At 41.6% G+C, this 12590-nt stretch overlaps 1 protein-coding gene across 3 annotated transcripts in view; it reads left to right on the forward strand.

Annotated features, from left to right (window-relative positions):
* The window catches only part of nhsl2 (NHS-like 2), a 303937-nt gene extending 291721 nt beyond the window's left edge, over positions 1–12216 (forward strand). For 2 of the 3 annotated variants that reach the window (XM_069893173.1, XM_069893172.1), the window contains 3 exons: positions 240–2933; positions 4687–4828; positions 8809–12216. In XM_069893173.1, the coding sequence (XP_069749274.1) occupies positions 240–2933; positions 4687–4828; positions 8809–9157 (3185 nt within the window). In that variant the 3' untranslated portion in view covers positions 9158–12216. Of the gene's footprint in view, positions 1–239; positions 2934–4686; positions 4829–5216; positions 5418–8808 lie in introns of those variants that run through there. The other variant, XM_069893174.1, reaches the window with a different exon arrangement.
* Positions 12217–12590: the final 374 nt, after the last annotated feature.

The following is a 12590-nucleotide window of genomic DNA, read 5'->3' on the forward strand; positions in this document are numbered from 1 at the left end:
CGAAGAGGTAATCTTTGCAGAATAGCCTATATCTGCTCCTGTGGCGTATGGTCTTATGGAAATCAAAAGCTTCATTTTTACCTACATTTGCTTGTGATTTCTGTAGTGAATTGAAGGTGATGTGGTAATATTTATTTGTGTGTGTCAACTGGAACACTATAAACAAATGAAGTGACCTGCAGTTCATGTTCTCTAAACCAAAGTGTTGAGAGGATCAAATTTATTTCTTTGATTTCTAGGGCACTTCAAGGAAGAGGCGTACAAACATCTCTTTACATTTGATGAAGATATGAATGTTACCAATGGGAAACAGGACTCGATCAGCACTCTTGGGATGGTGCAGTCATTCCCCCCAACTCTCAGGAAGGTACAAAGTGATCTAGGTCAAATAAATAATTTATCTCAATCTTCAGGGAACATCACATTTACAATGCCTACGTCGCAAAGTGAACATAGCATCTCTTCTCTAAACATTTCTTGGGATCAAATAAGAGGATCTAGTTTATCTTCTTCCTTGAACAATTCAAGTGCTGTAACTGCACCAAGCTCTGCGTCAGTGGAGGCCTTGCATGTGGACACACATGCTCCTGAGACATTCAGTCAAGCTTACAACAGTGGCCAGTCCTCAGAACAGGGCCAACGTAATACTATGGAAAACCACATGGAGAGCCAGCATTCTTCCAGCAGAGCTTGGAATGGCAGCACTGCTGTGTGTTCACCTCATGTTTCAGACATGGCTCCATCTATGCCACTTCAGTACACGAAACATACTCCGCAGCAGGACTCAGGGCTATTACTGAACACAGGCTCCCATCCAGAGTGCAATGTTCCATTATCAACCTTTTTACCAAGAGAAGGCCAAAGAGAAAATACCGGAGGCCCTTCCATCAGCTCTTTCATGTTACCTCCAGGGGAAGCAGCAGAGAAACCTCAGAGTCATAAGGATACAAGGACTAACCATGAGCGAATTATAATTTACCCAATCAGTGATGCAATTGAAGATACAAACTCAAACCTGGAATCTCCAGTTTATGCAAATACAGATGCTTGCAAATTCCGCGAAAGATCGCTATCCACACCAACAGATTCTGGGTCATGTTGTTCATCAGATGCGATAAGATGCTATGACTCCAAGGGCCATGACCATGCCCGACGGCATAGTGCGAATTACATCATGCGTTATCCTAGCGCCAGCTCAGAGGAGAGCCAAAGTACTGAGAATGTCTCAGTGATAACTGACCAAGAAGGGTCTCAGAAATCAAGGCCTCGGTCAAGAAGCATTTCTCTGAAAAAACCAAAGAAGAAGCCAGTTCCACCTGTGCGGAATGTCTCTCTGAAGACCTGCACAGTTAATCCTAATCCTGAAAGTATCCTATCAAGCAACCCTCCAAAAGGAAACAGACCAACAAAACTCTTCATCGCCCCAGAGAAGCAGGTAATTCAAGGTCAAACAATAGACAACAATGAATCTAATGGCATTATATCGTATGCCCATTGCAGTTCCACTACACCCACATTGAGAGATGGAGAACCCATGCGATACACAGAACATTGGTTCCTTAATGACTGGAAGTCGAATGATCCTTATAGATCATTATCAAATTCAAGTACGACAACAGGAATAACTGTGATCGAGTGTGTCAAGTCTTGTGGAAGTTCCGAATCCTTGACATCACCATCTGTTTCAAGAGCTACAACTCCATCCCAGTTATCTGTTGAGGCTGAATCTAAGATGACTTCTCCAGGGAAGCTTCCAGGTCTGATGTCACCATCTAGTGGGTATTCAAGTCAGTCAGAAACTCCGACAACTTCATTTCCTATATCTGTTTATCAAGGCCATGCATCACAGCCAGGTGGCAAGGCCAAGCCCAAGGTGCCAGAACGGAAGTCTTCATTGCAACCAACTTCCCCGAGTGAAAAAAGCCCAAAGTCAAAGCGTATTTTTGATTTGCCAATTACTCCACCTCCTCATTTGGATCTTTCGGGACTGCTGTCTTTCAAAAGCAAATCCAAAGCCAGCAGAAGGCATTCTGATTCTTCAAACATTAATAAACCTGGCCATAAACATAGCCCTAACCAGCCTTCTATGCCAGTCATAACTCAGACAGTATTAGAGTCAGTACGTCTCCGCTCAGTCAGTCGATCAGAAAATGAGGACCATCTCGACCTTTTAGAACCATCACGGATAACTCACAGTGAATCCTCTGAAACTCACCAGAAAAAGGTCCGACCACCAGTTCCAGGGAAGCCGCCAATGTCAAAAAGGCCTTCAAGTATTGCACTGAAGCTTTCTTCTATTCAGCACCCGACTCCTACTGCTCTGCTGCCTTCATCATTTTCTTCAAATAAAAGTTTTACCACGGTCTTTCGAAAGGTTGGTGTCAAAAAGCAAGACTCTTTCGATAGCGCAGATGCTCAGAGGCCTCTTGCTCCTTCTGAAGCTGCATGTGTGCAACCTCATCAGCTTCACGATAACCATTTCGGCAACAAACGATCTGAAGGCATTTCAGCAAGCCAAGATGACAGCCAAATGCTAAGTTCTACAGAACTAGCCAGGAGTTCCACTCAATATATTGAGAAGAAGAAAAGCAAAACTCCGCCTCCTGTCCCGAAGAAACCAAACGTGCTGATTGTACCAACAAATACAGCACACATCCTTGTTGTCACAGAGAGACCAGAGCAGAGGTCACTGTGCAAACCAATTGCCCCTACCTGTTCCAACAATGCGAATGTTCCATTCATTCCTGATGCTTTTGATGCAGAAAGAGTGTCAAGAATAATTCAAGGACATGATTCAAACATTGGTCCAAATGTAGGGATTGTTCCAAGTTCTGGCATTCAACTGGAAGAAAACAGAAGTATTGGATACAGCGATGTAACTGAGAGCTGCCAAAATGTATCGCGGAGCCCTGATCTTGATCAAAACACTGCAGGTATGTGTAATATCTGATTATAAAGACTGTCTACAGATTAAATGCTTCCAGGCTTTCTGCTGCTGGATGCCATTGTAATGGTATGAATAGTCTACCTCTGAGTGGAAAATTCAGTTTACACTGCTGTTAGAGCACCATGAATCTGTGCTGTGTGTAATTCCTTGTGGTTGGACACCAGTTGTGCAGTTTAGAATATCCCAGTTAGTATTTTGAAATTTGTAACGCTTCTCTATGTGAAATCAAATTTCTGGGAAGGATACAAGTAGATAAATTAAAATTCTAATATCTCACAAACATTTGGCCATTCTTGCACTTTTTTTGTTTTACTGGAATTATCTTGAAACTGCCCATATTATACAATATCACAGGCCTCAAACTAGCTTGGGTTCTGGGATGTCACAGTTTAAAATGGAGAAAAGTCTACTGTGACAAACAATGAAATATTTTCATTTCAGTTTAATCTAACAGAGGTTCCTTGAATTAATTAACAAGGTGCAAGAGTCTGGCTTTACCTTCTTTTAATTTCCGGGGTTTCACTAGAAATAACAGGGTTGAAAAATGAAACAGAGAAATGTGTCACTGGCTCAAATCTCTTTCTGATGTGTTGAAGTGAAAGGTTCTTACTTGATCCTAATCTTCACAATCAGATTTCATCCTAACATAGGAACATAGGAAGTAGGAACAGGAGTAGGCAAAAAATGGCCCATCGAGCCTGCTCCGCCAGTCAATACGATCATGGCTGATCTAATTTATGACCTAACTCCTGCCTTCTCCCCATATCCCCTAATTCCTCTAATTCCTAACCCTAACCCTAAGTATTCTTTAAAACAACAAGCTTAATTTACCTTAACATTAGAGCAAAATTAAACTTTATATAATTATTCCTGTAACATTAATTTCATATTTAAACCAACATAAGATACTCTAAACACAGTCTGTTACCCACAGTGGCAGCTACCTCTTTCAGCATTGTAGGTGAACTCATTGCTGTGGACATTCCTCTAAGCTAAGAGACTAACCACAGACTGGTACCCAGGTTGGAACACCCATCCATAGAACACTCTGATATCTAAGAGAAAAATGTCCCATTCATATGCTACTTTGCTTAAACAGGGCTCTTGAAATGTTCCTCCATATTCACTTGGCCATCTAAGATGAGTGAGAAAAGGAAACATCTAAAAGAAGGGGTAAGTGACTGAGGGTTTTTTTTAACAGCTGCTGAATAGTATGTTGAAAATAGAGTGGCCATCGGATGCAAAGGTTCTCTCCCTTGCTTCAGGGTAAACCATCTGCTTAAACATCATTGCACTGGTGTCTCTCATTGGCAAGATTGTCTGGATATTAATTCTGGGGAAAATACTACCTAATTTCATTCCTAGAGAAAGGCTTCCAGGCCATTTGTAAAATCCAGAATTGCTACATTGCAGTGTCTATCAAATAAGGGAGTCTCTTGTTCTTCATGGCTCAGTAACATAGGCCACTGAATCACTAACTATCTTAGGTTTTGAAGATGATTCAACCAGACAATGTAGCCAAGATGTAGGTATGCATAAATTTTAGGGCTAACTTGTGGTATCTTTTGGTCATTTTTGCTTCCTGTAGTTTGGATTCTTTGGGCGCTGCACTTTGGATTCCAATGATTGGTGGTTAACACAACCAAATTATTTTACTACTACTGCATTTGCGCAAATGTTGATTTGTTTGAAGCCTCGGAGGCTCCCTTAATGAACGAATCCTATCTCATTTTGTCTAGATACTTCCTTGAATCTTAATGCTAAGCAGAGAAGTCCCACAGCAATACAGAGTGGAGAAATGGTGTTGGAGGATGACGATGAAGTCTTTGTCTCATCAGGGACCCAACGCTCCACTGAAGATCTCTTCACTGTTATTCACAGGTAAGCAAAAAGTTAAGAGTTGCCTGTTGATCTATATGCCAGTGTATAGGACGACTCTGTTTAGGATGACCCGGACTTTCCTTCCTAAAGGTTTTGAGTGATACCCTTTGATGAAGAAGACCCCCACCACACACACAACCCCCCCCCCCACCAAAATCTGGCACTTCCGCTGATTAGTGGATGCTGTTAAAAGCAAATCACAATATTTTGATACCAAATTACCTTGTAAAGGTTTTAATTTTATTGGCATATTTTAAAATAAAGCAACGTCAGTTCCTGTAACAGGCTGTTACAGAACTTTCTGAAATGCCTGTACAGAACCAATGGCAATTGGACTGAGCAGATGGACCCCAAGGGGGAGCGCTGAAACTTCATTCATAACTAACAGGACATGTGCAAGATTGTCTCGGAGCTGGTGGGAAGATGCTGTACTTCACTGGCAAGGTTCGGATCTTAGACCCAGCATAGAAGGCGACCCTGATTTTCAGGTAACATTTTTAAATTTTGTGTATCATCCTATACACCAGCATATACAGTATGAATGAATAAACTTGAACTCTCTGGATGCTTCAGTCAATTAAGCTGATGGTTATGTATTCAGTCTGCCTGGCATTTCATTTGATCTTCATCCAGATTCATGGCAGCAGTTCAGGAGAAATTCCAGCACTGATGCCTTTGATCATTATTAATTGATTAGTTAATGTGATGTGCACCACTGTGGGATGGCTTGTCAACTGACTAACTTCTCACCAGGGCCTCAGTGCCAGGGATGTTGTCCTGGGAGTCCAACTTAGATTGGTTTGATTATCTTTCCAATGAATTTGGAGGATTCAAGTGCAAGCACAGTACTTGTTGGATTGGGATAAAGGATATTTGAATACCAAGATCTTAGACCTGCCATGGTTGACCGGTGATTTCTGCTGTCCTGTATGTTTTGGACACCTGAACTTACGGCAGGTTCTCAAAGCTGTGGAAAAATACTGTCAATGCTGCCTTCTGCAAAATGCTCCAAGTTCCCTGGAAGGAAAGACATTAGAATGGGATTCTCAATAATATATGTGACATTCATTGACAGAAGAATTATCAACAGCTCATATTACAGTCTCTTGGAGAAAAATCATCATTTAGTAATGCTACTGCCTGGTATAGTGAAAATGTCAATCATCTGTTGCGATGGGGCTTGTCAGTTACAAACATTACAATTCACTTCAGTGGAATTGCCAGTGGCTGTGTTACATTTCATTAAAGTAGGAACATTACTCACTAATGTTACTTTTAAAAAATGAGGTTGTCATTAATTAATACTAAGATCAGCCAAATAGAATTGCCAACTACCCACTAATACTCTACCTGACTGAAATGATCCAATTCTGCTCAAATATGTGTATCTACATGTGGTCAATAAAGTTTATTGAATCTGCTAGGCAATTAAGTGTCAGGACAATTGTAATTTTATAAATCTATTAATCACTGACTGATAAATAGCTTTGAGTTCATGTGTAAAAATGCAGAAATGCTGAAGGAACTCAGCAGGCCTTGCAGCATTCATAGGAGGTAAACCAATGTTTCAGGCTTGAGCCCTTCAAGTTATGTGTAAAAGGCAGGCAGGCTCTTTCCCACTTCATTGACAACCAAATCGGTGCTGCCTCGTTCACCAATTATGAGCTCGTTGACTTTATGCACTTCGCTGCCAACTTCCACCCCAACCTCATATTCACTTGGTCCAGCTCTGGCAACACTTCTCTTTCTCAATCTTTCTGTTTCCACCTTTAGAGACAAACTCAACAAATGTTTTCTGCAAACAAGCCAACTCCCACAGCTATCTTGACTACACCTCTTCTCACCCTGTCTCCTGAAAGGATTCTATTCCTTTCTCACAATTCCTCTATTTCCATTGCATTTGTACCCGAGACAAGTTATTCCATGGCAGATCATCCGAGATATCCTCCTCCTTCAAAAAAGCGTGGTTTATCCTCTATTAGCCCTCTCCCACATATTCTTCATTTCCTGTACATCTGCCCTGACCCCCCTCCGCCTTCACGAGCAACAAGGACTGGATTCTCCTTGTTCTCACCTGCCACCTCACCAGCCTCCACTACAACATATCATCTTCTGCCATCAGATATATCTTGCTCTCTTCTCTCCTCTCCACCTTTTGCAGGGTCCGCTCCCTCTGTGACTCCCTCATCAATTCATCCCATCTCACCAATTGCTCCCTTGGCACCTACCCCTTTGACCACAGGTGGTGCTACACTTGCACCCATATGCCCTCCCTCATACCATTTGTGGCCCAAACAATCCTTCCAAGTGAAGGAATACTTCACTTGTGACTCTGCAACTACTCCATCCAGTGCCCCCTTTGTGTTCTCTACATCTAAGAGACTGTGCGGACACTAGGGGATTGTTTCGTTGAATATCTCAGCACTGTCCACTGCAATAACAGGGATTTCCCAGTGGTCACCATTGCAATCCCCTGCCCCATCCCATGCTGACATGTCTGTCCATGGACTCCATGCTCTGCCAGACTGAGACCACCCACAATTTGGAGGTCCAACACCTCATACTCTGTAGGGGCACCCTCCAACCGGAGGGTATTGACATTGACTTCTCCGTTTTCCCTTTCCCCCCCTTCTATCCTTATCTCTTCTTTCCTCTAGTTGTCTATCTTTCCTTATCCCTCTGCCTCCTTTCCTCCAGCTCTGCATTCACAGAGTCACCCCCTCCTATGATCAACTTTCACCATTCCCCTCTTGACATTCTATCAATGTCCAATTATCTCTCTTTGTCTGTTGGTCTGTGGTTCTCCCCTGCTCTTTCTTTTCTCCCCAGCCTTTTTACCCATATCTTGAGGAGGGGCCTGAAACGTTTACCTTCTATAGACGCTGAATTCTTCCAGAATTTATGTGCTTTTATTATAATCACAATGGACTTTTGTGTTTCCCTCTCTTTAGTTAATATATGTCCTTCTCTGGAAGTATTAGGACAATGGAAATGAGAAATGGACACTGTTTCCTTGCTCCCTGGACTTGAAGACGATTGTTCCTTCCCTTAAGCTTTTGCCGAGGCTGACTAATGCACACTTCTTGGGCAAGTCTCATTAGCTGTGCTGGCCTATTTCCCTCTGCACCTTTCCTATGTATGGACTTGTCCAAATGTCTTCTAAATTGCACCTAGTAAAGCTTCTGGTATATATTCCACAAATTCACTTTCTAGCTCATTATGAAACTTATCTGGTCCATGGGTAGGTTAGACTCTCCCTTGGTTGTTGAATTACCTCTGTTGATCCCATCTCTAATTTCTTGATGTATGTCACATCCAATATTGCAGCTACTATTCAGTGGCCCATGATTTTCAAGTTCACTTGAGCACCATGCTGCCATCCCCTTTCCAGATCCTCATCGAGCTATATCTGTTCAAACGTACACTGGCCCTCCACGTCTTCACTTTACCTGGATCACTAACAAACTGTCTGCTCTCCCTGCTTCCCATTGCTTTTGGCATTCCTGGGTTAGTTTCCCTATGTTCAATGCAACCTTGATCCAGGTTCACATAACAGTGCTTACCTTGCCTTCACCCCTCCCAGTCCACTCCTGGAAGCTGCCGTCTTCCTTTCAGGCCTTAGCCAATCTGTTCCTGTTTAACCATTACTGGTGTGCTGGGTGGTCACCCTGTATACCTGCATGTTGCTCAGTCAGTGGAACCAAACACCTTAGCTCCATCCGCTGCACCCCCCCCCCCCAACTTCACTTGGTGGCCCATCACTGTTGCCCATATTCCTGGGTTAGTTTTCCTCAGCGGTCAGTCCATTCCTGTTGTTGATTTAGCCAACATGGTCTACTGGGAATTTACCCTTTCCAGACTGCTAACTCCCCATGTGGTATTATAAAGCGGTTCAGACCCACTCCTTATATTTACCCTACATGCCAGAAAGGATTGAAGTTCTTCTGTTTTAATTTTATTGTGTGCTTGTTTTTGACCAGGTCAAAGAGGAAGGTGCTGGGCTGGAAAGAGCCTGGAGAATCTTTCACCATCAGGCAGGTGGCTATTTCACCAACCAAACCCACCACGGTAACCCCCAGCACTGGGTTCAGAGTCTGCTCCTCGGCAAATGGAAATGGGTCCAAAACTAGTACCAGCAATGAGAACTTCAAGGCTTTATTGCAAAAGAGGGGCAGCAAGCCTCCAGCAGGTGCACGCATGTCAGCAGCTGAACTCCTGAAAAGTACCAACCCACTTGCAAGAAGGATTGCGACAGAGTTCACACAGGAATCAGAGAGATGTCAACCAATCTCGGAGCCAGATTCTCCTGAGAATACATCAAAGTGTTAGAGCTGAACCAATTCCCTGAGGAGTGAAGGAAGGAGGGTCACATTATTCCACTGTGGGGAACATGATTTTTTTTCATTTTTGTTATATAAACAGAGCTGTAATCTGGTCAGAAGGAGGGAGACAATTTTTATGGAATAATATGAGCTGAAAGTTCAGAGGATGTGTTTAATTCATGTGGGGGGGGGGCCCCCATAGAAAGTCAAAATAATTAGACTTTTAAGTGAGGACTGTTTTTGAATAAAGCACATTGAGATAAACCCTCAATGTAAGCCACGTAGGTCATCTTGATATGAAGCTCTTTTAATTTGGATCGGAAAAGCCTAGAGAACTTTGAAAATGTACAGCAGATGAGTTATATTCCAGCCTGGCACCCTCGAACTACAAAGCCTTATTGGAACTGGACTTTTAAAAATGTATTCTGTGCATGGTTCTGTTCTGTTTCTACATATTACATGCATATCCAGTTATTACTGCTTAACATCCGTTGATTATATAGCAGTAAATGAAAATTTTGTGTGTGTGTGAGTGTGTGTGGGCGCATGCAGGCATGTGTGTCAGGGAGGGGTAGGGGGTCGATGTAAATGGAGAGTAGGGTAGGGGTGGGGGAATTAATTATTTTGTACTCCTGATATGATAACGGAAACGCTTTCCCAGTAATGATTAGAGGTACAGAAACCTTGTAGAAGTGTACCACATTTCTGGAGAGAAAACAACATGATCTAAGTAATCCTTCAGCTCCACACTGCCACTGGATCCACATTCACTCGATGAGTCTTCAACCACTATGAAGCTTCAGCCGGAGACATTTCCTTCGAATTGTAAAATAGCCTGCTTTTACCCTCTGACTGAGGGATCAAGTCTTGATACTCATCAAATCTTTACTTTGCCTTCCCCCCCCCCCCCATTCTTTCCTGAAGGGTGGACTGAGGAAGCAGGAGGAGAGGTAGAAACATAGGTTCAGGAGGCATTATGTTGAGGTCTTGCAATTGGCTTGTGTTTTGCTATTTTTTTTAACTCCTTGCTTAAAAAACAGTTGTTTGCCTGATTTGTAATGTTTTTGGAATAGTGCCTCCGATTTTGCTGTTAATTTTTACAAATATGCTGTAATATGTAATATGGCATCACTCTCTAAGAATGGTTTCAAAATTTAAAAAAAATGAAAGGAGAGAAATATGAACTTATAAGCTTTCAGAAAGACTGTGTGCTGCCTTTATCATAATATAACAATGTACCAAATGTAGAAAATATCAATGTTTTTAGCCTTAGTTTGCTGGTTCTTATCTGACAGGTTGTTTAAATATTTCAGTAATTATTATCCCTGGTGTTTAAAAAGTTTACATTTTATTTTATTCACAAGGTGAACGAAGTTTGAAAATGAAAGGTGAACCGCATCTTAAGGTATAAAAATCTTAACACAGCACCATTGATTGAAGTGAGGCAAAGCTGAACTCACCCACTATCCCACCCATTCGAAGCTCCTCCCAAGATACCATAAGCATTCTGCTCCTCTCAGCCCAGAAATAGATTCATGTCCATTTGTACTTGTACACAGTTGTGTCCTTCTGAGCCAACCGATTATTCAATCCACCCTCAGCACTGCACAAAGTACTTCATCCCTTCCACTCCATGTTAATTGGTTCAGCCCTGGACTGAGCTCTTTTATGACAAGTGGACCCCCCCAGCCACCATTAACAATTAATACCAGCAGCATTTCTGGGAGCAGGTGGTAAATAAATTTCCATATTTGATTTGAAAAGTTAATGAGTTAATTCCCATTGAATTATCCTCCTGATACCGAGAACAAGTTGAATCCAAGCGGCTCACCCCCAACTTTAGAAGGCCTCCAATCCCTGTGTGAGACTCATGTTTATCTCAGGGTTCTTTGAGTCTGGGGTAAAACTGATTTGTTAAAGAGTTAAACATCCCATATTAGTTAAAAATATATTTGTATTGATAAAACTGGGCCCTACAAATTTGCACAGGTCACAAGTCATTTGATTGCAAATATTCTTATTTGACCTTAAACTTGAATGTATAAGATTTTCCCCTGCTCCCAAATGTTACAATGGAGAGCATCTATAGTTCTTAATCAGACTGCACTAGCAATGCCATTATGTGGTGAGGATAAGCAATTGAATGCACCTTGTGATAAAAGCCATGTACCACCATGTCCAAATGCAGTGAGCATTTGTCATGCAAACAGTGAGATATGAGTGCACTTACCTCGACAGGACTCCATCGCTTTATGTCCGTGATGTCTTGCACTTAAAGTATTTGAAATGATTGTGCGCTTTAAAAGTGACTCAGGAAATTGGGAATGATCTATAGTTATTTTTACATATATTGGAAAATGCATTTCCTTGCCCCCCCATAGTTTAGAGTGATAAATAAATATAAAAGTGTAATCTTTTGGGACAATCATTAAAAAGAAACTTGAAGCAAAATTTATTTTTAAGTTAGTTTTTTTTCCCCTGAAATCCCTTTCCATTTCTTTAAATGATTCCAGATGCATTGTGGGTAAAAGTTCTTATTCACTCTGAAATGTTAGTTTCATTTGTGACAAGGCGGAGTTTTAAACTTATAGGATGTTCAATAATCCTTTTTCTCGTAAGGGTGCTTTACTGAAGTACTGGATTTCAGAAGCCAACAGCTTTCTGGAATATTGCTGAAGTAGTTATTCATTGCTTTTGAATCTGGTGCACAAGTTGGCTTCTTGACTGTTAAAGGCATCACCTGCTCTCACAAATAGAGAGGCAATTGTACAGAGGTTGCCCTGAACCTACAGACACACATACATATACACACACACACACACACATTCTGGTTCATGATCAGGTGCTCAAAATTTCATTGATTCCTCTTTGCCCCAGCAGGGGGAGATTATGGCCTATTGCAATGCCTCATCACTGAAGTCAGCCATCAAAAATCTTGTCCCCTTTCATGTCACTGTCATTCATTTCAACTCCAGGTTGTGCATTTATGCATTAAACTATGACCTGGAAAACAAAATCATTGCAGATGCTGGAATTCTGAAATAAAATTAAAAAAAATGCTGCAGATATTCTGGTTTTAATTTGGTTTCTCTACACAGATGTCTCTTGAATTTTGGGCATCTCTGCCATATTCTGGGTTTTTTTTTTCTTTACAACAACTTCCTTCTTCACCATCCAGGACCATAATAAACTGATCAAATTTCGCAAAGAAAATGGTGTGAGATTTAAAAAAAACACTGCAAGAAATTCTTTGCTGCAGTTTCAAATATTGTAAAATACTACAAAAAATCTACTTCTATTCAAGCTACAACCAATTAAACCCATGATAACACCAAAGATGAACTGCAATAACATAGGAAACAGGAGTAGGCCAGTTTGCCCCTCAAGCTTGGACTTTCAGTTGAGTCCATAGCTGAAGTAACCTTGACTTCCATCAACAG

The sequence above is a fragment of the Narcine bancroftii genome, chromosome 8 (genome assembly GCF_036971445.1).
Source record: "Narcine bancroftii isolate sNarBan1 chromosome 8, sNarBan1.hap1, whole genome shotgun sequence".
Classification (NCBI taxonomy): domain Eukaryota; kingdom Metazoa; phylum Chordata; class Chondrichthyes; order Torpediniformes; family Narcinidae; genus Narcine; species Narcine bancroftii.